This window comes from Carassius gibelio, chromosome A16, assembly GCF_023724105.1.
Source record: "Carassius gibelio isolate Cgi1373 ecotype wild population from Czech Republic chromosome A16, carGib1.2-hapl.c, whole genome shotgun sequence".
Lineage (NCBI taxonomy): Eukaryota > Metazoa > Chordata > Actinopteri > Cypriniformes > Cyprinidae > Carassius > Carassius gibelio.
The window spans coordinates 3,327,035-3,353,082 of NC_068386.1; the positions used below are offsets into that span (position 1 = coordinate 3,327,035).

Sequence of the window (26,048 nt, forward strand, 5' to 3'; positions counted from 1 at the left end):
CAGGTGCATACAATTGTTCTGTATTGTAAGTTCTGAAATAGTTTGAATATGCATATGAGGCATTATATAATTAAATATGCACTCATTCACAAAACAATTCCAGAACAGAAATTTGAATATTCTGTAAAAGCCAGGTTCTTTTTTTCTTTGGTTGTCATATTAGAGTTTTACAAAAACTATTATTCACTCCATGAATCAGAAAATACTGTCAGTAGCCGAAACAATAAATAAAAATAAAAGATTTTCAGCATCATTTTATGCATTAAATGTTTTATAAATCAGGCAAATGATATGTGAACAAAACCATCTCTGAAAACCATCAGAATATATATAGGAATAAAACTGTAAAGTTTAGTGTAAGTGCTGTTGAAGTTATTCAAATATAGAAAAAATATGCTATAAATCAGGTGAATAATATATGAACAAACCTCTCAGTAAAATGTATCGGAATATAGATAGGAATAAAACCAGAAAGATTGGTTTAAGTACTGCTGAAACAGATTTCTTGTCACTACATGAGAAAAACAAAACAAAATCAAAACTCATTTTGCAAAAATTGCTTTCAAAGATATGAATTGTAAATTAAATGTATAGGCACAAAATATAAAATACATGTATCTATAAACATAAATGTTAAGTATTATGTACTGTCAGAACATGTAATTTTCACTTTATACACACACACACATATATATACTGTGGTATATATATAATTTTATTAAAGTTTTATTTTTAGTAATTTAATTGAATAAAAAGTTCTTAAACTTAAACCAATTTCAGTTAGTTTCAAACGCAACGTCTCTTTAAGTTTTTCATATTTTTTTCAATCACCAACTGGAGAATAAATTGAGATTTCTGGCACATTTCATAAAAATAAAAAAAAGAGATTAGAGAGAAAATAGAAAACGGCCTTCAAATATATGTCTCATAATTAAAATCTACAGACGCAAAGAAAAAATAACACTAAAATGTGTAGTTTGTGTAGTTCCACTAGTCTGAAAAAAAAAAAAAAAGAAACGTTGTGAAACCAAATCAGCACAAAATCTCTAAATTGGCAAGTGCATGAAAAAGAGAGTGGTTTTGCTTGTAGTTTCTTGTATTAACTTGCAGCTATGCGATTTTCGCCAAATGTGATGCCTTTTAAAATGAATTCAGATTAGTGTTTGCTGCTTTTGACCTTCATGTATCTGATCAGCATCTCCTCCCTCTAACAGTTCCCTGTATGTCCAACTTCACGGCTGCCATGGGAACGGTTCTGTCTCCAGACTATCCAGAGGGTTATGGCAACAACCTCAACTGCGTCTGGCTGATTATCGCCGAAGCAGGCAGCCGCATCCATTTGGCTTTCAATGATTTCGACCTGGAGCCTCCCTACGACTTCCTGACTGTAAGGGACGGGGAGCTGGTGGATGCTGTGGTCTTGGGACGCTTCTCTGGGGCAGAAGTACCATCACACCTCACCAGCAACTCCAACATCCTCCAGCTGGAGTTTCAGGCTGACCACTCCATGTCCGGTCGTGGATTCAACATCACATACAGCAGTGAGTGCTTCTCTTTGGGTTTTCACACAGAGGATAAGACTTGTAATCTATCTATCTATCTATCTATCTATCTATCTATCTATCTATCTATCTATCTATCTATCTATCTATCTATCTGTCTGTCTGTCTGTCTGTCTGTCTGTCTGTCTGTCTGTGTATATGTGTGTGTGTTTGTTTATTATAGGCTGTTCTAAACTTGGATAAAAGCTTGGATAAAAGGATTAATAGTTTTAAAAAGTTTAGTGTTTGCTAACAACATCTTTGGCATGCGAAGCATTGTCTTCAATCAGATTCAGAACAGCCGTCAAGTAGGACATATGGAAGGACATATTTTCCTTGATTTAATTCATAAGCCGTTTATCCACCAGCATCAAACAACTTAATCCTGTTCGCTGAACATCACACCATTAGCTCAGCCAAAATAATCCTCAAATCCTTGTGCGACGATGTATAGGACCATAGTGTTTACCCACAATCCTCTGTTTCCTACAGTTTGTTATTCCATTATGTATTCGCGCTTTCCTTTCCATTTCATTAAGTAAGTCACTTTGCAAGTAACAAGCTCTCTGCTTTGACGTTATTTGTTCAGCTTTTGGACACAATGAGTGCCCGGATCCCGGCGTGCCTATGAATGCCAAGCGCTTTGGAAATAATTTCCAGCTGGGAAGCTCCATCTCAGTGGTGTGTGAGGAGGGCTTCATAAAGACGCAAGGTTCAGATACTATTGTGTGTGAGCTGGAGGCGGGAAAGGTGATGTGGAGTGGTTTGATCCCCAAATGTGAAGGTATGTTTCAAAAGTATTTGTGTCTTCTAATCTTTTCTGTGGAATAAAAGTTATCAAAGCTGAGCTCAGGAAACGATAGCCTTTGAGTAGCCTTTGGTTGTTTTTTGGAAAGATTGTCGAAATTATCTAAATTGCATCACATGAACTCATAGGAAAGTGGCTTAGTTCCACTTAATATCTAATAATAGAGTTGTTCTATCACCAGTACAAAATTAATTTGTGAAAAACATTCAGTAAACACCAGCTATGATGAGAAAATATTACTTGCATGCATCAAACAAGAGTATGTACGTTACACTGATTTCGCTTCAGGTATAGTCTAAGTTAGTACCTAAAACAGCTGATTGGGTGGTCTTAGCTGGTTTATGATTGGAATAACTTATTTGGGCAGCTAAAATAAGTGTCTGAAAATCATTTAAAACCAGCGTGCTAAACTGTCTATTACAAGGTGTGACCGGCTAAGATCAGCCAGCTAACTTGTGCTGGTTTTATTTTTTTATTCATCGTTTGTATTCACCAATTTGTACGGTTGAAAAAATGTTTTTTAATGTGCTTTTTATTTATTTATTAAAAAAAAAATAATAATTGTAGAAGCTGATTTTGTAATTGCAACTTCTTAACTCATAAAAACAAACTTCCTATGAGGATTTGAAAGCACCAAAACATTGGCATCTGAACCTAATTTTTTAAAGATGCTATAAGCAGCCATTTTTTACATTTTCGTCCTTTTATTTACTTAAAGAGGGGGCGAAATGCTATTTCATGCATACTGAGTTTTTTACACTGTTAAAGAGTTGGATTCCCATGCTAAACATGGACAAAGTTTCAAAAATTAAGTTGTACGTTTGAAGGAATATTTTTGTTCCAAAAATACTCCTTCCGGTTTGTCACGAGTTTCGGAAAGTTTTTTTCGAGTATGGCTCTGTGTGACGTTAGATGGAGCGGAATTTCCTTATATGGGTCCTGAGGGCACTTCTGCCGGAAGAGCGCGCGCTCCCGTATAGCAGAGCAATGAGAGCACAACAGACTTCACTGATCAGAGCGAGGGCGTCGCAAAATGTCACAAAAGGAGTGTGTTTTTGGTTGCCAGGTCAAGACAACCCTGCACAGATTACCAAAGAAAAAAAAACATCAAGGGACCAGTGGACGGTGTTTATTTTTACAGAGCATCAACAGAGTTGTGCAAGTGTTTTTGTTTGTTCCCTGCATGTCAAAGATGCTTGTTTTACAAACAAGGCCCAGTTTGACGCCGGATTTGCGTATCGTTTATTTCTTAAGGATAATGCAGTCCCAACGAAAAAGGGTCACGATCGTGTGTTGGAACCGCAGGCGGTGAGTAAAACTGCTTCAAATATCTCTGTGTTGTGAACTTAGCTATCGGCGTGTAAGCACATCAAGTAAACCTCTTGTACACCTTTAAAGAAAAAAAAAAGACGACATAAAGTGGAACTTTCATTTTCATTTTTCATTTTCCAAATCTGCTAAGTGTAACGGAGGCCAGCAAGTAGTGCTGTGCCCGATCTCAAGAGACACACTAGCAACAGATGCTAGTGGCTGTAAGCCATTTAGCCTCCTTGTTAGAGGAGACCCGAGTTCAAGCCCCGCTCGGAGCGAGTGCGAGGAGCGTCAGAAAGGACCCGGGAGAGAGGGGTTACAAAAGCAAATATATACAGTTTCAATACATACCATATAGAGACGCTGTTGTAGTCATTGCTGCTGTTGCTCTCGTTCAGTTTCAGCCTCTGGATCTGATTCTGGATCATAAATAAATGTTTTTTTTTTCCTCATGGTAATGTCACAACTTCCAAACGCTCTCAACGCAAAGGCCTACTCGTACTTGTGATTCTTTAGCTCCGCCCACACGTCACGTCTCCAGCGTCTCGTGTTTTTCCGAAAAAAATCGGCACAGACTATTTTTCTCTTATAAATATAATAAAACTAAAGACTTTTTGGAGATATGAAGGATGCAGTACTACTCTATAGGTACTCAAGATTAACAGGATATTGAGTGAAAATGAGCATTTCACCCCCCCTTTAAATCACAGCTCTTTTTTTTTAACAGGCATGCCGTTTACCATGTTTAAAAAATCACTGACAATCACAAGAGTCCGATTTTTCTCTTAAATGTGAAGTTTTTGGCTAGTTACCAAATGCTTCTGTCTTAGAGATAAGTGGGAATGCTAACAGTTAGCTCGCAATTCATTTAAAAGTATTCAAACCTTTGCAGAAACCAATTATGCGAATTGATTGACATGCATAAAGTGTTTCTAAAGTGTTTTCTCCAAATACTGGTTTGATTTCTCAAGACCCTTATTTTAGTGAAATCTGTCAGGTAACAGGAGCGTTGTGTGCGTCTTATTAAAAAATAGCTTACAGCTCCTACAAATCAAGAACTTTTTAAATCTCCAAAGACATTCAGAGACACCATACTGCAAAAACAGTTGATAAGATGAGGTTTTCTTTGCTGAATAGAAGTCTTCTAATAAACATTCTGTTGCCATGTACTTAAAATGTTTCCTGCAGCGCCCTGTGGAGGCCATTTCACCACTCCGGTGGGAGTCATTCTGTCCCCGGGGTGGCCCGGCTACTACAAAGATTCCCTGAGCTGTGAGTGGGTCATCGAGGCCGAGGTGGGACGCTCCATCAAGATAAGCTTTGACAGGTCTGTTGGATAGCTCTGAGAATAGCAACACACAGAGGCATTATTTGGATTCATGTCTGGAGGCATCAGCTCTCCAAGGCGACAAATCATTTCGGCACATATCATGGTTAGAAATAGCAGAAGTAGCAACATATCCAGAGCAATCTTCTTCTGGGGACCTTTGGGTGTGAAGGCTGCGTGGGTTTTTATAAAGTATCAGTGGAACAGTCTGCCGAGTTAATAAAGTATAATTTCTAACGTAATTGAATCGTAAGCCTCAGCTGATCGCGGGCAAAGTTCACATTTAGAAATGTCTGAAGGATGCTATTGTTTCCGAGTAATGTTTGTCATAGCATATAGACCTAGAGCGAAAGGAACACAGTCACCATTAATGTCTATATAAATTATTACATAGTGTTATGTCAACAGGCTTGATCCTTACGCGCGCTGTTTGGTGTATAAATCTAAAGCTGAGCGTGGTACCCATCGAGGCCGTCTGTGAAAGGGAAATGGAATTAATCTATATCTAGTTACAAATGGTTGACTTCATTTCATTAGCAATGCAATGCTTCCCTTGAGTAGGGCATTGAAATAGCATCAGATCTGGAGTTTGATCTAGCAGACTCCTGGGAGCGGATGCTCACGAAAGCAGAGGACTCGACTGGGCGAGCAGAGATTGTGTTTCTCCGGCAGTGAGATTGACACCTCTGCTTTGGCTTTTCACTGAAAACATTTCAATTCTGTCATCGTTTACGTATCCTTGTGCATGCCAATCCTGTAGGACTTCTGTAAAATACAAAAGGAGATAATATGAGAAATGAGCTGGCTGCTCTTTTCTATGAAATGAATGAGAATGTGGGCAATTTTTTTTTTACAAATTAAAGATATCATTAAAGTAGTGCATGCGGCTGATTTATTATTTTAAGTCATTTGTGTCAGAAATAGACAAATTCATTATTTAATTAATTGTTCCACTAACTTTAGCTCTCAGATCGGAATTCCCTATATTGGGCATTAAGATTCAGTATGCCAGATTTTGTTGATATTTGTTGATATTTCACAGTCTTTTCAATTTTTTTACAGAGTGCATATTTATATATATATATATATATATATATATATATATATATATATATATATATATATATATACACACACAGTGGGGCTCAAACACACACACACACACACACAATTTATAGTTTTCATTTTAAAATAAATACATTACATTTTGCTCTACTTGTCATGCAATAATAACATAATTTTAAAGGACTTGGAATATGGTGTAAGTCTGGTGGTGGTTTTTGTGCTATTTTTGGAGCTTTCAGTCTCTGATTATTATTATTATTATTATTATTATTATTATTATTATTATTATTATGTGCTTTCACTGTTTAGAAGACAGAAACTAGGGCATTATGTAAAAGGTGTTATTTTGCTATACAGGTTTGGAAGAACATGAGGGGTGAGCAAATGACCATATTTTCATTATTAGCTCAACTATTCCATTAAAGCAGGCTCACTGCGGCAGTTCTGTGTTTATTCGGACATCACAAAGTGGTTTGATCCCATCAATAAACAGCAGAGTGAACACTAGCTGCGCCTGTGACTTCTCATTAAAAGAGACGGTCAATGAGGAACAGTTGAGCAGCCATGTGTAATGATAATGTGTTTGGATAGAAACACATTTCACATTGTAATTTCTATTATCTCTTTTCTTTGATCAGTGTTTTTTTATTTTTTTCCGGCAGGTTCCAGACAGAACTCAATTATGACTTTGTAGAGGTTCACGATGGGCCTAATCTCCTGTCGCCCCTAATCGCCTCTCTAAACGGCACCCAAGTCCCTCAGTTCCTGTTCAGCAGCGGCAACTTCCTGTATCTTCTGTTTACCACCGATAACAGTCGCTCTAACAGTGGCTTTAAGCTCTTTTATGAAAGTGAGTCAGCCGTCTTTATAGACCGGGTGTCTTTTGCCTGAGAAAATGATATTTCTACCTGAATTGTATCTGTCTCTCCACACAAGCAAACAGCTTGAGGATTTCTCTTTGTAGTATTCTTTCTCACTCTCTATATTTCTTGCCTATTCTGTCTTTTTTTCTCTTCCTTTTTCATCCTTTTTTAATTTAATGCTTTATTAGCTTGACAAAAAGCTGCATTCATATTGTCAAATCATTTCAGCACAGCTGCATACAATCCAAATGCAATGCTTAATTTGATAGTGATACAGCAACTCACATTAATAAACAAAAATTTAAAATGATGAAATGAAATGAAATGAAATTGGTAAGTTTACATAGTTTCCCCCCAAACCGTACATTTGTTTTTAATGCACAATAAAATGAAACTGTAAATGACCTTTAAATTGCATGAAATAATCTCTAATTTTGCATTTGCTGTGCTTCAGGCGTCACTCTGGACACTCACTCATGTTTGGACCCCGGCGTGCCCATTAATGGGATGCGTTACGGGCAGGACTTGGCCATCGGCTCGGTGGTGTGGTTTGGCTGCGAGCCCGGATACAGACTGAGCCACGAGGAGCAGTTGGTCTGTGAGAAGAACCACTGGTGGAGCCACCCTCTGCCGACATGTGACGGTAAGCTGTCATCTCAATTAGACTAAATAAAAGACTAATTAATAGACTAAATAACGCTGCTCATTTAAACGATTCCTTGATTTCAACACTCACAGCGATTTCAAGGATATTCAGTAGCATTGTAATTGAAGTCTGGCTGTACATGCATGTAATAATTCTCATCACATTCAGTTCTGGTGAAATTAAATCAGTAAAATTGCTGACTGGTTGTTCGTCACCATGAGTTTATACAATGCATGTGAATGTATGTACTTTCTAGTATATAAAAGTATACTTTTAAGTATACTTTAAGTATAACAGTAGCAAACTTTGAGTACACAACTAGTTTACCTCTATGTTTGTAGTTTGTACTGCAGTTATACTAAAAGTGAACTTATATGTATACTGATAGTTTACTAATTTAACACTTTGTACACTTTAAAGTATAGTCTCAGTACGCTACTAGTTTAGTAGATTTATACTGCAAGTATACTCATAAGTTTCTTTCTTTAAGTGAACCTTACATCATACTTTAAGTATACTACTATATCCCTATATAAGTTTGAATTTGTATATATTTTGTTATGTGAATGTCTGAACATACAAAACATCCAAAGGAAGAACAGGGTATCTGCTTGTAAACAGAAACATTTTATTCTAGCTTCATGCATTCTTTTTTTAAAACACTTTAATGTGGCTAGGTTTCAGAAAAAATAAAGAAATACAATTTTGAATAAAAAGCTGAAAAAAGACTATGAATTGGATTCAGAATGATATTCAAAACGTCGATCAACACCCAAACTTGACTGTAATTATAACCTTTTCATCGGTTGAGATTTTATTCCATTACATTACAGTTTTGATACTGTTTCATGTCACATGATTGTGTTAGATTACATGTGTCAGTATCTGTTGTTTCTTTTTTCTTCTTCACTTGTTTTTATTTATATTTAAATTCTGTACAGAAGATGTGTTCTAGCGCCCTCTACCATATAATAATGAAAACACAGATTCTAGGAGTATAGCTCAAATATATTTAGACTTTTTGTAAGTATAAGTCAAGTATACTTAAATGACATTTTAAGGAGTACATAAAGCCCATTTCTGAAAAGGATATAAAAAGTAAAATAAAAGCATACTCCCTAATTTTAGTTTAAAAGAATTATACTAATAGCACACTTGAATGAACTTCTTTTATGTAAGGGTAGGACTGTTCACTAGGGCATTGTCAGTGTCATTATTTCATAGACATCCATTGAAGAAGAATGTCATTGATACTTGTAGTTGGACTCTTTTGACTGAAGCCAGTGAGCAATCACTTTGAAAAGAATAGCAATGCTCATGCAATCATCCATAACCTCCTAGCAACATGGCAGAGAGTTTTGCATGGACAGTAGCACTCACTCCTTTTCTTAGAAAAACTTTGATAGACAAAATAAAGTGGTTGTGACCTTTTCTGGAGACAATGGCAGGTGGAAAGTAGCTCAAAGTAGAAGAAGTTCCCGTTACTCTCGTTAACCTTTCGGTGGTATTTTTTATTTCCAGTGAAGGTTACCCTGCTCTTTGAATTCCCTCAGCTAAACCCTGCTTATCTCAACAGAATTCCTGCTCAAGTCTCTAAAAAATGCGGAGCAGTAAAAGGGATACAAGAACAGTTGCATATGTGCTTCCTGTAAAGTTTCAGATCTTTTTTTTTAAGATTCCACACATGTCTTCCTGCAGCTCTGTGCGGAGGCGATGTCCTGGGCCCAGAGGGCATCATCCTCTCTCCTGGCTTTCCAGAGCTCTATCCCAACTCATTAAACTGCACGTGGACTCTGGAGGTCAGCCATGGCAAAGGTACGTACCCAGGAGAATTCTTCATGTGCTGTCAGAAGAAAATGAGAGCTTGCATTTGACATTAGATCCATCAAAGATACATTTTTAAGGTGTCAGTGAACAGATACAAGTGTGTATTTTTATTTATTGAATGAGTGTACCGAACAAATACATTGTGTGTGTGTGTGTGTTTGTGTGTGTGTGTGTGTGTGTGTGTGTGTGTGTGTGTGTATGTATGTATGTATGTATGTATGTATGTAAATTAATCTGGCCACTGTGAAAATTATTTAATTATATAAATAATTTATTGGAGTTGAAACATTTTATAATTAGATTTAGTTGATATAAAAATGCCTTATGTTCAATTTACATGTTTATGAAATTTTGAGTGTTAATTGTTACATCTAAAAATACATAGTAATTTAATGCTTTGTACTCTGTTGTTTATTTTAACCTTTCATATTTTTAATAGTAATAGGGCTCCTTATGTAGTTTACAGCATTAGGTGATTAGCTTCTTTATCCTTAATGAATTCAAATACACAGCCATAATTTCTCCTGTCACACCTTGTTTCCTTAAATAATCCAAGTCATTTCTTTTGACATGATGTTTCCTGTTGAAGAAGTCTTATGTCTCTTCTTCTCAGGTGTGCAGTTCATGTTTCATGCCTTTCACCTGGAGGATCACCATGACTATCTGCTCTTGACGGAGAACGGCAGTTTTGCGCGGCCCCTCGCCCGGCTCACCGGGTCACAGCGACCCCCACCAGTCAATGCCGGCCTGTACGGCAACTTCAAGGCTCAGCTTCGCTTCATCTCAGACTTCTCCATCTCCTTTCAGGGCTTCAACATCTCTTTCTCAGGTAAGATAATCAGTGTCCTATATGATTTTATTGTTCACGTTGTTCTTTTACTGTTGTTATTATTCTTAATAGCATATTATTTATTTGTTTATTGTTTTTTTCCCCCTATTTTATTTTATTTGCAAATAGCAGTACATTATAAAAAATTGTTAATCTGAAATTAAAAGTATGCATTTGTTTGTGCATCCCAATGTCACTATAAGCTTATATGGTGTTACTTTTTTTTTCTTTGAGTATATATATTTTTTAAATAGCTCTTTCCCATTTAACTAAGCTCTAAAAAAGGTCAGAAATGATCAACAGAACAATTATTATTTTTTGGACTAAACTATTCGTTTAAGGTTGGCATGATGCATTATTAAAGGACACACACCATTTTGATAGAAAGCATCTGCAATACACACAATTTTATGTAAAATGTTGCATTCGATTTTTAACAGTTTGTTTAACAGTCTGCGCCAGCTATTCTGAGCAAAGCACATTTTTCTGTAAATCATTCATGAAACCATTCTTACATAAATTGATGTAATCAGTTCAGTGTGACAAGTTAGATAAACACTGAGCTACACAATTTTCTGTGCAGATTGTTTGTAAAACCATTTTTACCTAAATTGTGAAATTATAAACCCATTCTTTCCTAAAAAATTGCAAACTTTTACACAAACTTTTACATCACAAAATTTTGCTGACAGTGCAATAATGTACATTATAATTTTTTTCCTTAACGAAAGTAATAGCCGTTATCATCCAAATCTTAATCTGAGGATATTATCAAAGGTTATTATAGGACAAGAGCCGCTGTTATCGTCATCAGCTAGTACGAGCATGTTTCTATGAAAAGTCCTAGCAGCAATTAGATATAGATGGTGTTTGGTACATTGATAAAGGGAATCAATTCGCAACAGCTTGAGCTTCATCTCAGTGGTTTATTGAAAGTCTGAGACTTATCAGTGTAGCCGGCAGTCTTCTCATCAGACTGTAGCGGTGAACTGCTGGCTGATATCAGAGCTGGCTTTGGGCTGAGTTTTTCATTAGTCACAGATCCCCACTGGATCATCCTGCTGCGCTGCACGGTCACCACCAGATACCCACTGGGCACTGGCTTCAACTGGGCTGCTGTCTAATGGAATTAGTAGATGTACCTTTTGGCATAAAAGTGGAAAAGAAACCTATTTGACATCTCAATATGAGCTCATAGTCGAGAAACCGCTAGGAAGCCAACAGTATTTTAAAGCAGTTGCTCCGAATCTCTGTTCATGACTGGTTACAGTCATTTTTGGTAACTCTTTACTTAAAGCCTTTATATCTAATTCATTATAAAAGTAGTTTAATGCTTTACTTGTGCCTTGTAATGCTCCTTATAAATATACATTAATAAAATCTAATTTAAGATGTTACAAAAACTATAATATTATATCTATGATACTAAAACAATACTGGTTATATGGGGGAAAACCAACCTTCCAGATAGAGAGATTTTTGGCTGAACTATTTCTTTTTAGGTCAGCATGATACATTGTTGGAGGACATGTTGTTCTGATAGAAAGCCAATTTTTGGAGAAGAGCCCCATAGGGTTTGGCTCATGTTTACTTGAGCCATCATATACATTAATTAAGCACTGGAGTTATGAATACCCATACAATCATCCAGAAGCCAAGTTCCTGTATTAGCCTAACATATATTACCTGATTAAAACAGTGGTTGACCTTTTTCTGGTACTGAATATTGGTGGGGGATTGACAGAGGCAGACATGCATGTTGCAAAAAGTATCAGGACTGAAAATGCAGACAAAAGCTTTCCACCATTAGCATTCCAGCCTTAATGTTGAAAGTTCAGGAACAAGAACTGATACCTTTACATAATATGAAATCTATTGAGTTTCTAAATAGATTTTAATATATGATATTAGAGCTCAGAGGAGACAAAAACAAACAAGCAATTCATGTCATTGCCATCGACCAACTCATTGCGCCAAGATCTAATTGAAACCGCAGCTGCGATCCTACACTAATCGTTTCTGCATATCATTTACATATGTGTAAATGATTCACACTGTTGCTATCATAGCTCTAATTGATCGTTTGAGTGCTTGCAAATAACTGAGGGTAAATGTTCACTCTCTGTTTACTCTGTGAATCATGATGTGATGTTACACAAGACATTATTTAATTATAAAGACTGAAGTACCATGCTTAAATAAAGCAACAAGAAGAACTGCGTGTCATTTATCAGGAACGAATTTCAAAACATTTTAATAACTGTTGTGATAATTCTTCTAGCAAATGCATGACAATAGGACTTTAGCATGCTAAGCTAATGGTATATGACTAATGGTATAGGGCATGTCAAAACATCTCAAAATCACCTCGAACCTCAGAGGGTTAAAGGGTTAAGAACTGAGAAATCAAAATTCCCTTGATCTTTTGACATATAAAAGGTAATTGTACTATAAAAACATTCTTTAAGTTTCAGAACTCAAAACTTTCTTTTTGCCTAAAAACAGCTTATATTAGGATGTACTCAGGCCATCCAAGATGGAGATGAGTTTGTTTCTTCATCAGAACAGGTTTGGAGAAATTTAGCTTTACCAGTGCTCAACAATAGATCCTCTGCAGTGAATGGGTGCCGTCAGAATGAGAGTCCAAACAGCTGATAAAACATAAATAGTAAACAAGTAATCCACACCAATCCAGTCCATCAGTTAACATCTTGTGAAAAAATGCTTGTTTTTAAGAAATAAATCCATCATTAAAGCACCTTAACAGTCGCTCCCAAAATATAAGTCAGTAATAATCAATAATAACACTTCCTTCAGCGAAAAATTTAATCTCCTGTTGTCTCTCACATCAGATTCTACCTACATATATTTTTAGAGCTGTTTTGAACTTTTGATCTTTGCTTGTAAACAGTGCTTGACCTGTGCATATTTCTCTCTTGATTCAGGCAAGATGACTTTTTCACTGGAGAAAGCAATATTGTGGATGCGGGACTCTTATTTTACCCAGAAATCAAAACGTCTTGATGGATCTGTTTATTACAGACACACAGCTTTTCAATTCACAAGACACTGATGGACTGGAGTGGTGTGGATTGCTTGTAGATTATTGTGATGTTTTTATCAGCTCTTTGTACTCTCATTCTGACGGCACCCATTCACCTCAGGGGATCCATTGGTAAAAGTGACGCAATGTTACATTTCTCCAAATCTATACATCTTGGATTGCCCTAGGGTCTGTAAATGTCTGGGAGAACTATTCCTTAAAAATGCTGCCTATGTCAACAGATCACTAGGGTTCAGAATAGAGTCCTGGTTTTTACAGTTTACATGTTAGTCATATCCTGCAAAGCCATATTACAGTAAGTTTTAGAATACAATAAAGTTCAGCCTGTATAACATAATGCACCAGCAAATGAGGTCAACTAGGTTTCCGGCTAAACCTTTTGCTTTTTCAGAATATGATTTGGAGCCATGTGAGGACCCTGGTGTGCCCCAGTTTGGCAGGCACAGCGGTGGCAGATTTGGCATCGGTGACACTCTGACGTTCTCCTGTGACCCTGGTTATCGCCTGCAGGGTGCCCGAGAAATCACTTGCCTGGGCGGTGGGCGGCGCATATGGAGTGCACCTCTGCCAAGGTGTGTGGGTACGTGGTCAGCTGCTCTCATTTGCTTGGACGTCCAGAGTTTGACCAGTCTCCATGGTTGCATTTGAGTTCAGTGACGACAGGCTATTGAGTTGTGTATATATACACTGTATGTTCTGAATCGAGTAGTAGTTTACTACTCAAAGCATGCTGCACAGTATAATACAAACTATTATATGTATTATACACAAATAATTGGAAACGGACAATTAATTGGAAAGACTGCAATTGTATTTTATTGTGAAATGTTTTCAAAAACACTTACTGATGTAGTGTATTCTTCTTTTAGTAATAGTTATTTGAAAAACAGTTTAAATGCTGTTATCCTAATTGTTATAACATGCAAATACATTATATGTTTAATTTAGTCATTTGCATCTAGTTTGGAAGTAAATTTGGTTTAATTTTGAGTCCAATTTCTTAGACTGAAATACTATTTTCTTCTAAAACGTACTCAAATCTTTGTTTTATTTGCAATTTTGAAAAATAATTAATTGGTTTATTAGTTAATTCAGTAGATCACATCAAGTTATTGAAATAAATGTGGTATTTATTTATATAAAATAAAGAATACCCTTTGACAGTGTAATTATATGACAGAAGTTAATTCTTCTTCATGTTGAAAATCGAAGGTCAAGTTAAATGCATTGCTTTTATACAGTACTTACTCTAATGCAACTAAGGGGTGACAAAATATGTTGTTCTACTGCATGTTTTGACATGTCGTCTTTTTCTGAATACCTAGTTGTTTTCTTTATTTCCCCAAATTTACACTTTTTACGCTTTGCTGTTCCACTGAGTCACTATGGTTCCCCGTTGTCCATAGCTGAGTGCGGCTCAACTATTTCCAAGAATGCCGGTGTCCTGTTGTCCCCAAACTACCCTCGCAATTACGAGAACAACCACGAGTGCATCTACAACATTCAAGTACAGGCAGGAAAAGGAATCAACATCACAGCTAGCACCTTTAATTTATCTCATGGTGACGTTCTCAAGGTAAGTACTGCGTATACACCTATATCAGAGTCTGCACATGCTTGCAACACATTCATTTGATTCTAAAAGTACCTGAAACACATCATCTAATCAAAAATGATTTATTTTGGGCAATATTTTTCTATTTACAATGGATTTAAATGCTTAAAGCAATCTATTGTTTCCTTAGTAACACATTAATTAATGCCAACCCACCTAACAGAGAATGTTCAGGCAATGTTACGAACAAACTTTTTTTTTTTTTTTTTTTTTTTTTTTTTTTTTCTAGTAATGTTAATAGAATCGCATACCGTTTTCTGGCCCTAAATAATGTTTTCAGAATTTTAACACAAAAACAGAATATTGTTCATATATTGTTTTTCTGAAAAATTTTTGGCTGCGTCCACACAAAGCCAGAGCTTTCCTTATCCGAACTTTTTTCTCCCAGTCTCAAGAAATATCTGCGTCCATGCGAAACCGATACAAAACGATGTAGTATACACACCAGACCAGTATGTGGCACTGTAATTCTGGCACAGAGATACACAAAAAATGAAGAAGAGGACTTGGACTATGCACACAAACCTTGTCCGTGTTATACACAAGAACATGGAATAATACATTTATTAATCTGTGTTAATGTTAGTTAATAAAAAGACACCTGTTTCAGAAAATATACATATTCACTGTCCACATGAAAAGGGTGGCGTTTTTAGATTTATCCACTCTGGGAATCGGTTTAAAAAGTATCGGTTTCACTATCCCAAAACGCCGGATCTGTGTGGACGATACGATACGATACAAGATGTATGTGTATACAGCTAAACGCGCCTCTGTGTGCACGGGGCCTTAGTTGGATGTTAGTCTAATGTTTTTTGTTTTTTTTTAGACTGCTTGCTACTTATTTCAAATAATTCGGAGAACGTTTGAAAGTAACATTCTCATAATGTTTGCAAAATGATAAAAAATATAACTCCCTTAATTTTTATTTTTATTTTTTTATAACATTCAATTACCAATTTTTTCAAAACTGCATGTTTTTCATAATATTAGTAAAACCTTAAACACTATAGATTTGTCTGGTCTGTTTCCCCAGTTGTATGATGGTCCAGACAACACGGCAGAAGTTCTGGGAGGTTTCTCAGGTTCCTCTATGTTGGGTCAGTCATTGACCAGCACGTCCAATCACCTGTGGCTGGAGTTTTATTCTGATCAAGAGGATACGGCTGAGGGTTTTAAGCTGGTTTACAGCAGTAAGTCTTCTCGTATTCTTGCTTTCTCCCACACTGCTTATAGAAACACACACATTAGCTTCCAATCACAACCTAATCTGACCTAATCTGTCACAACCTGCCTGCACGGTGTAGCTTGTATTACTCAAAAGTGAAAGTAGAGTCAATATGCGTGCATGAAGCACATGCTATAGACATTTCGGTTAAGTTCATTTGGGCTGTTCACAAATTCATGTGTAGAGCTCAGAAACTCCTGAAACTATAGTCGTGTGTTGCCCACAAGCTAACGGAAGCAATAATTGAGTGGGACATGTAACATCAACAGTTTTTCACTAATATTTCAGACTTGATGAGCTTTGATGATAATTAAATTCAGTCCTACCAAGAGTGCAAATGACTCTACTTTTATTAGTCCCATCTGTTTTTCATAAAGCTTAAATTAAAACAGATTTTTCTCACACAGTGCTTCACCATAATTTACTTATAAATGGGAGTCCATTGTGGGGATGAACCCCTGCACCCATACAAAAGTTCCAGTATTTCTTATTCAAAAGTTTGCGGTCAGTTTTTAATGTTTTTGGAAGAAATCTCTTCTGCTCACTAAGGCTGCATTTATTTGACCTAAAATACAGTAAAAAAGAAAAAGAAAAAAATCAGTATTGTGAAATATTAGTATAATTTAGAATATGTTTCTATTTGATTGTATTTTAAAATATAATTTATTCTGGTAACGCATAGTTTTTTTTTTAAGGTCACATGATCCTTCAAAAAACATTCTAATATGCTTTTTTGCTGCATTATTCTGCTATCATTCTAATATGATTTGATACATTGTTTTATTTTAAATGTCTAATAAGATAATAAATGTCTTCACTGTCAATTTTATTCAATTTAAGTCATCCTTGCTGGATAAAAGTCTTACCAACTCCAAACATTTGAACAGTAGTGTACGTATAAAGGTTTACATTTAGGATGCTGTCAGTGCACTGATATTGTACAAATATTGTCTCAAATTAACACTCACCAAGTGTCAAATGTAATAAAAAATTAGCTTTTGTAAATAATGAAAATGTTACTGTTTGCTAATACAAGTGATTTACTCAAATGTTAACCTGTATCTTTATTAGGAACAAAAGTTTTATCAAATTCTAAGACAGATAATCTGTCCATTGTGGATGTAAATGACTGAAAATATGACATCTGAACTGTATGTCAAAGAAAAATAAGCCAAACAATTGTTGTTCAGTTTGTCACAAATATAGAGGGCAGCAAAATAATTACAACTAAATAATGTAGTTGTCAATACAGCATTATTGGGCAAGTGTAGTAATTTTTTTACACACATTTACTAGGTGTGAATGCCTACAGATATGAATGAGATCTCCTTCTCCCTCTCAATCTTTGTCATAAGCCACCTCTCACCTCACAGCGGAATATATTCGCTCAATTAATTTTCATTTCTGGATTAATGTCTTCATTTCATTGTCTTCTTGAACTGTATAATTGTTCCCAGTACGCGCTACACCACACACATGGTTTATTGCTTTTTAAATAAAACCCTTTGAATTAGCTGCATCTTATGCATGGATTATTAGTGCCATTGAGAAAGCACAGAGACTCTTAATTTCCTTTGTTTGAAATTATAGGTTTTTCTTTTTCTCAAGAGAAGTTTTCTAAATTGTGTTAATATCTTAATCATAAAGCGTTCATAGGCTCTGCTGCAGGACTATAGCTGGTGGTCAAGTAACAGTAACATCCCAGAGTGCAGAAAACATGATTGTGAATGAGGTTAATGGTGATATTGAGCACTACTTTGGCTCTTTGAGAATGGAGGGGTGACTTACTAATGCCCAGCGCTGGAGGCGTTCAGATGGACTTGCTCATTTACTGACTGACACTGACAGCCTTTTATTTGTCTATCAGGCACTGACAATGTGCATTTGGATTTTGACCTTAGCTGTGCTAAAGAATATAGAAAAGTGAAAGAGAACTTAAAACAAGGTATTATTTAAAGGAAGAGTTCACCCAAAAGCTTCTCCCTTTTTTAGTCTCACCATTTCAGTTAGATTTTTTTTTTCATAATATAATATAATATCATATAATATAATATACTATATAAGTCAAACCAAAATGTATTCAGACACCTTCAACATTTCACACATTATCACAGTTTATTCGCTATAGTTTAGAAAATGGTAATAAAATATGACAAGAACTCAGAGTTAAACTGAGCCAGAACAAATTCATCTTTACAATGTCAGATAATATTTGGTCAGGTCAAAGTGTCTGAATCATTTTTGGTCCCAAGTTTATATCAGTTTTACTGGTAGTCCACTGTATGAAGATTTTTGGGTTTAATATATCACAGTTAACTTTATTTTGCTATCCTCACCCACTAGTAAAACAAAATCTAAAATTATATCTAGTGTCTGAATAATAATTGATTCGTTATGTTATGTTATGTTATGTTATAATTAACGTCATTGAATTATTAGAAAATAATGCAAAGTTGAAATAATTAACTATACATCGGGTATGCATTATTTTCCAATAATTCAACAGACCTGGGTCAAGTATTCCACTTATACTATGGTTACCACACCTCAAATAATGTTTAGATGTTGTATTTCAAGACATTCATGAGGCTTTTGTCCGTTAAACGCTCTTGTGTGTAGGATTAATTTCTAACTCGTGTCGTTCCATGCCTCCTTTTGTAATTCCAACATGATTTTAGACTCAGTAATTGAGGCTTGCGCCAGTGATAGCAGAACAGTGCAGTTATTAATGCAATTGTGAGACAGAGAGAGAGATTGAAAGTATGTGAATTACCTGAGTGTGTGCGTCTCTCAACAGAGTTCGGACGGCAGAGTCTCAACTAATAGCGAAACTGTAAATTAATCTGCTTCAAGAACAGAAATGACATGTAGCTTTTAAGTTGTTAAACTGTTTTACTGCTAAAAATCACCAGAGCAGCACTGACAACATGTTTCTGTGTGAGCGAGTGTGTGTCTGTACTGTACAGTATCTGTGTGCATTTGTGAAGGAAAGTGTGATAGAAATAGAGAGCTCATCATAAACAAATATTTTGATGCAAGAACATGGAAATAATTGTCATTTTATTTGTTATTTTTATTTTTCCAGTAACACATAGCATCACATAAATATTATGTTTTATAATACATAATGTGGATATTGTCACAATTTTTCAACATGGATAATAAAAACATTGATATGTTTCATGAAATTGTATAATTTCTGAAAATTCAGCTTTGTCATAAGAATAAATTGCATTTTAAAATATATTTATATACAAAACAGTTCTTTTAAAATTGTTATAATATTTCACAATATTAATGTTTTACTGCATTTAATCAAACAAATGCAGCCTTGGTGAGCAGAAGAGACTTCTTTTAAAAACATAAAGAAAAAAAATCTATGCCAGTAGTCAAAAGCACTGTACTTTCTGAGTTTACTGTATCAATATCATCATTAATGTGATATTCTCTTGATTAATTCTGCTAGTGCTGTCTGATATGATATGAGTTCTCACACAAGACTAGTTTTTACAGCTGAATGGATCTGATATTATCCATAAACTCTTTATAACATCTTCTGTATTTTCATCTCCAGTCTTAATTAGCAGGCACAGTGTCGCTCATGTTATTGTCTCACAGTATTATCAGGCTGTGTGTTCATATAAATGTGAATATTATTATGGCTGTGGATTTATTATTGTTTTATGTGCATAACAAGGTTGCATTATGCAGACTCAAAGTGAATTTCATAACGCTGTGTGTCGGTCCGCTGGGAGAGTAACTCCTGATGGACTTTCACCCACACCTAGTTTTAATGAATTAATTAGCTGTATCATTCTCTCATTACGATCTGATTAGGATTAAACGGTTGGAATCATATTATTTGTGCTCCTGTTCTCTGTAATTGTATATGACAAAGGAAATACACAGGAAATTGTGTTTACTTGTTAAATTTAATTGCACAAATCAGAAAGGAGAGAGTGGGAACTTCATTTGGAAGCTCGGGGACAATTTTGCAGCCCTGCAGTTCAGTTGATTTTAGAAGTTAACTTTGTTGAAATGATTGATATGATTTTTATGAAGCAGAAAGACAATTAAGAACTTCATTACAGTTTTATTTTTACACATTACAAAAGTATCTGAGCACCCACTTTTTTGATACTTTGATTAACCTGTTAAATGTCCCCCCGCCTACGTTGACTATACTATATTACAATCAAATTTAATCTAATCTTGACAAACTATATATCGTTGGAAAGGTCTAAGACTCCCAAATATATATTATACCAATATTTTTTGTTAAAAATTAGTACAAGAGTGCACCCTCAGAAATCTACATTAGAAAAGGAGCTTTGACCTTTGTTTAAAAAAAAGACTTCCTCGTTGCCTTTTTCTCTATCACATTTTAGAAATCATCAGAAGTTATATATCACTTGAAAACATAAAATCTCAAAATTCTTCCTTCAAAACCCATTTTAAAATCAGACATTGCATTACCATGTAAATGGCACATCAAAATCATGTTACAAAATGTTTTCAGTCATGAAATATAAAAATTTAGGTTTGTATCATGCACATTCAAGTCTATCTTCAAAAACGTGAGTGACCGTTAACAGGTTAATAGTACTGCTGTTTTCTCTGAATGAGCAAATTCCTACATCCTTGTTCCAACATCTAGTGAAAACCATTCCAGAAGAGTGGACATTTTTATCCAGTAGCAGTAGGGAGGACCGATTTCATAATAATACCCGTGGTTTTGAAATGAAATGCTCAGCAAGCATGTTTGGATGCGCATGCCTCTGGTCTTGTACTCTGTTTTGAACTCCAGCAGCTTGGGGCAATTCCACACCTTGCTGGGTGGTCTCTAAAGTATCGGCTGCATGTTTCTTCAACCATGGCCACATTATCACACACAAACCTTAATAAATTAGAGAGCGTGTGAAATGCATGACTAATGTCAACTTTTAGAAAATAAATGTTCTTAGAACACACATTTCTCACTCTCTCTAATTTATTTAGGTTTGTGTGTGATAATATATATAAATATATCAATATTAAATGTAAATATATTTTTAAGTTCAGTGTTGTATTTTTACTTTTGAAAACCAAGTGCAATAACTTTTGAATAAATCTTAACAGCTGCAAAATTGCTGTGTGTGAAGGAAATTATGTCAGTTTAATTTTTGTAAAAGAGTATAATAATAATTTCTGCAAAACATATGAACATGCAAAATATTTGAAATAAAAGAGAAAGAAAAATAAATGGATTGCAGTATGATGGTCAGATTTATTAAAGTCCACTAAATTACTAAAGTCCACTATTTAGCTTAAAGGGTTACTCCACTCCAAAATGAAAACACGTTTGTTTTTGTGAAAAGTGTGTTCATCCCATAGGTGTATCGGTTTTTATACTGTACAAACTGTATATTATACAACCCTACACCTAACCCTTACCCTCACAGGAAACGTTGTGCATTTTTACTTTCTCAAAAAAACTTCATTCTGTATGATTTATAAGCGTTTTGGAAAATGGGGACATGGGTTATGTCCTCATAAGTCACCCTCTCCTTGTAATACCTGTGTCATACCCATGTCATTATACAGAGTTGTGTCCTGATATGACACAAAAACATGCCCACACACACACACACACACACACATATATATAAAAGATAAAAAGCTGAATAGTAAAAAGGAGGGGGAAAAGGGGGTGATGAATAATGAAAATGATAAATACATGGTAAGATGTCCCCAAGCAAGAAGTTTTAATCTGAAATCAGTAATCTTGAAATCATTAAAACCCCCCACTTATGTTCCTTTCGCATGCTTTTCTCCTCCAGGTTTTGAACTTTCTCATTGTGACGAACCTGGTGTGCCTCAATTTGGATCCAAAATCAGTGACCAAGGCCACTTTGCTGGCAGCGTAGTCACATATCACTGTGATCCTGGCTACAGTCTCCATGGCAGCAGCATATTGAGATGTATGACTGGTGAGAGACGGACGTGGGACCACCCGCTCCCCTCATGCATAGGTAATCCATTGCAACCCTTCAAATAAAGCAGGATGAGACATCGGCTGTGTGCGGAATATCTTACTAACATAATTATCTGCAGTATATAAAAAACAAAAATGCATTTTCTTTCACTTATCATTTAAAAATAGCATGCACTATAATTTGTGTACAGTACTCAATAAGCTAGTTAGTTTTGTTCCAAACACAGCCAGTGCATTTTGCATCCTCAATCTTGAGCATTTGTCCTTACATGGATTCCACTTAATTGCACATGCAGCTCTGTCCGTTGTGTGACTGCAAACACCTTGCAGGTTTTTGTTGTGAATAATGGATCTACTAGAATCCGTCACGCGCCTTGCACCGGCGTTAACGGCAGCTCTGTGTTTGATGCGTTTACAGCCTGATTTCAGTCCCTCTCCGTCTTACACATTTTACCCAATTAAACTTTGATCCCGATGCATTGTGAAGATTAACGTAATTGTAGTTGTTTTTGACACCTTGTACAGCTGCTTCAAGACTTTGTGAACACAAGACTTACATTTTTTCAGTTTCTGAGTAATTTAATTTATGCCAGTAGAGACAACTTTAAGTAAACCATGGTTATGCTTTACAGTAAGGCTCAGTTCATTGACTTTAGTTGCATTAGGTATCATCAACTAAAAATTTTTAAGCATTTTTCATTGTTCAATTCAAGTTTATTTAAATAGCGCATTTCATAATGCAAATCATTGCAATGCAGCTTTACGGAAAGTTAAAGTTACTACATTGTATTTAGTTCATAATAATGTTATTTGTAAACTTTTTATTTTACAAATGTAAATGTATTAAAATACAAATGTACATGTATATTAAAATAAAAACATAAATTAATAAAAATAAAAAATCTACATGATTCAAGACATAAATAATAAATTTATTTTTTACTGTTAAACAATATAGAAATGAGAGAAATTAACAGTTAAATATATACAACAATTTATTATTAAAATTGCATTAAATTTAAATGAAATTTATTAAAAGAAATCATTTTTAAATATTTTTTAAATACATTTTTAGTTTCTACATGATTCAATATATTGATTATAAATGCAAAGTAATTTCAGAGCTGCAGCAAGTAGTTTTTAATTTGCATGAATAATGCACCAGGAATGTTTATTACTATAAATATGTTGCATTATTGATTTCTTGTTAACGTGCAGTATATCATCTTATTGTCACCTGCTTGTTTGGTCATATGAGAACTACAAAACATTTAGCTTAGCAATGCTAGCTTAGATGTTTACTGGTTGTGTTTTATATTTCTGCGGTTCAAGGATTCATTTGCATTGTTAATCAGAGATTGGATCATTGCTCAAATCCTGAGTTTAATGTCCTGAGCTTGTGATAGTGACTAGATAATCTTTTGCTCACGTATCCTTGAGATTTACACTACAAACTTGAAATACTCATAGGGAAAATGGTTTTTTGAGTACATACTCATTTGTGTTGAAAAGACCAGCAAATGTTGTGTTTTGGACGCTATTTGCTGCTTCCCAGATTGGGATGTTGTCCAGGATGGCAATTTGGCCACCAGCTGCATAATTATAGTTAACTGAGATGCTCAAACTTTTTAACCTAATCACATTACAGCATCTGCATGCTCCTCCACTAGTTTAACTAGCAAGGCATTAGCCCTTTCAAGAATATTGGTGGTTGGTATAAGACAGTATAAGTATGTCTTAGGCACTTTTGTACTCATTAAGCATGGCTACAATATATGGGCTGCTATACTCTATCAATATATATATATATATATATATATATATATATATATATATATATATATATATATATATATATATATATATATATATATATATATATATATATATATTAGTGGTGGGCATAGATACATTTTTTAAATATAGATTCATCTCACTGTAATCTTGGATTAATCTAGATTAAAATGGCTCATTTGAATTCTGCAGAATGCATTTCGGATTTTGTGTGCTACCGAAATAAAATAATGACTAAAAGTAACGTTAAGTCTTGGAGAACGTGTTTCTCAAGACAGGTGGTGCATTAGACCAGGGGCTCATCACCTGTTTCCAAAAGTCATCACAAACTGCTTGAGAAAGCTGTAAACTAATTCTACATTGCACAAGGTGCAAACAACCTTGCCTTTTTCAAACGCACACCTGTTTCACACATAATCCGTCTGCGGTGCGTATGCATTTCGTATTTATTTTACGCACCCATTTTAACGGATTCCAGCGTTCACGCGGTTGTGGTCCGTCAGTGCGTTCCAGGAGCAGTATATCAGCAGCAGTGCAGCAATCGTTTACGTACCGAGTAGCGGACTGCAAACGCGTCCTGTGTGACAGCACAATGAGTATGAGTATGAGTCCGTATATATACACACATATATATAAATTCTCAGTGATCCAACATGCTGTTTTGAAACCACATGGATTATATATACTTTCAAAAATTTATTTGTCGTGCTGCATGACCATTTTACCAAAAAAAAATCATTTTAAAACGCATAAAAACTAGCGATTTTAAGTTTATACCGCACAATTTTGAGAGAAGTCAGAATTGCATTTTATATATTAATTTTGAAAAATAATATAAATATATAATATAAGCTCAGAAATCTGAAAAAAAAAGAGTAAAAAGTCAGAATTGTGAGATGTACATTAGGAATTTCAAGGAAAAAAAGGTAGAATTGTGAGGTAAAGGTAGCTTTTTATTTATTAATTTCCCAATGTAGAAACTGTCTTCTGTAATGAACAGAGTGACTTTACTGGTCTACCAGCCAGGTGTCCCTAACCAGCATAAACCGGCCTGGAAAATGTGCCATATTTGTTTGTTTGATTGCTTTTCTTTCATCTGGGAATTGTCTTTACAGTAAGTCCAAATAAGTCACTTGCATATCACTAAAGATTCTACCACAACTACCTACAGTATGTAGTCAGCACAGGTAGATCACAATGTTTTCAGAACAAGGCCTCTGTCTCAAAGCACTTCAGTCCCAGGCAAACTAAAGAACTACACGTAAGTTAGTTGGTCTCATAGTGTTGTCGGTATTTATGATAGTCCAGCATAAACTTGCCTTTTTATGATGAAATTGATGAAGGACAGAGCAGTCAGAATGAAGTAGCCATGCTCTGTGCAGATGGTTTCCGGTGAGCAGATGCTGGAAGCTTGCCTCAAGGGTCTGCTTGCTCTCATGACAGCACCTTGGGAATTCAGACGTCAAAATAGTGCACATTGAGGCTGTACTAAATATTTCATTCAAAAGCTAGCTGATAAATGCCTCACTTTATACAGTTATTTTTCCTCTTCACAAAACAGATCACATGCAGTTATAAAGTGCAGTATACAATATTAATTTTGCTAAAGGTTCTGGAGTTTTTCCTCCATGACTAAGCAGCTAGTTGTTGACCATGTACTGTTATTTCAACCCTCATGTTTTGTTAATAACAATAGTATTTCAGGCAAGCACAAGTCGATGATGTGAATTCATGGTCTATGGGTGGTTCTTTTGTTGCTTGACTGGTTGCTAGGGTGTGGCTAGGTGGTTGCCAGGGTGTTCTGATGTGCTTGAATTGATGCTAGAATGAGCCTAAGGGTTGCTAAGGTGTTCTGAGTTGCTTGAATGATTGCTAGGTGAATGATGAGGTGTTCGGAGTTGCTAGGATGCGGCTTGTTAGAAAATTGTATGAAAAATTAGTTTGTGCATTTTTAGGCTGCATTATTTTACTTTGATTATTCAGGCTTTATTGCAATGCTGGTCTGTTAGTGGCACAACCTGGTTATTGTTTTAAGTGGTTAGCTGAGAAATATCACACTTCGCAACATTCATTTTTACCCATAATATCATATACTCTCAAGAAAAAGAAAAGTTGTCTCTGGTACCCTTCCAAAAGGTACCAATATGTACCTATAT

General features: G+C 35.3%; 1 protein-coding gene across 1 annotated transcript in view; it reads left to right on the plus strand.

Moving 5' to 3' along the window:
• Positions 1 to 26,048, plus strand: part of LOC128030179 (CUB and sushi domain-containing protein 3) — a 231,452-nt gene that overhangs the window by 80,651 nt on the left and 124,753 nt on the right. The window contains exons 15-25 of the mRNA XM_052617664.1: positions 1,215 to 1,541; positions 2,131 to 2,325; positions 4,849 to 4,987; positions 6,715 to 6,902; positions 7,370 to 7,558; positions 9,260 to 9,376; positions 10,002 to 10,217; positions 13,673 to 13,861; positions 14,688 to 14,857; positions 15,933 to 16,089; positions 21,944 to 22,135. Of these exons, the coding sequence (XP_052473624.1) occupies positions 1,215 to 1,541; positions 2,131 to 2,325; positions 4,849 to 4,987; positions 6,715 to 6,902; positions 7,370 to 7,558; positions 9,260 to 9,376; positions 10,002 to 10,217; positions 13,673 to 13,861; positions 14,688 to 14,857; positions 15,933 to 16,089; positions 21,944 to 22,135 (2,079 nt within the window). The remainder of the gene's footprint in view (positions 1 to 1,214; positions 1,542 to 2,130; positions 2,326 to 4,848; positions 4,988 to 6,714; positions 6,903 to 7,369; positions 7,559 to 9,259; positions 9,377 to 10,001; positions 10,218 to 13,672; positions 13,862 to 14,687; positions 14,858 to 15,932; positions 16,090 to 21,943; positions 22,136 to 26,048) is intronic.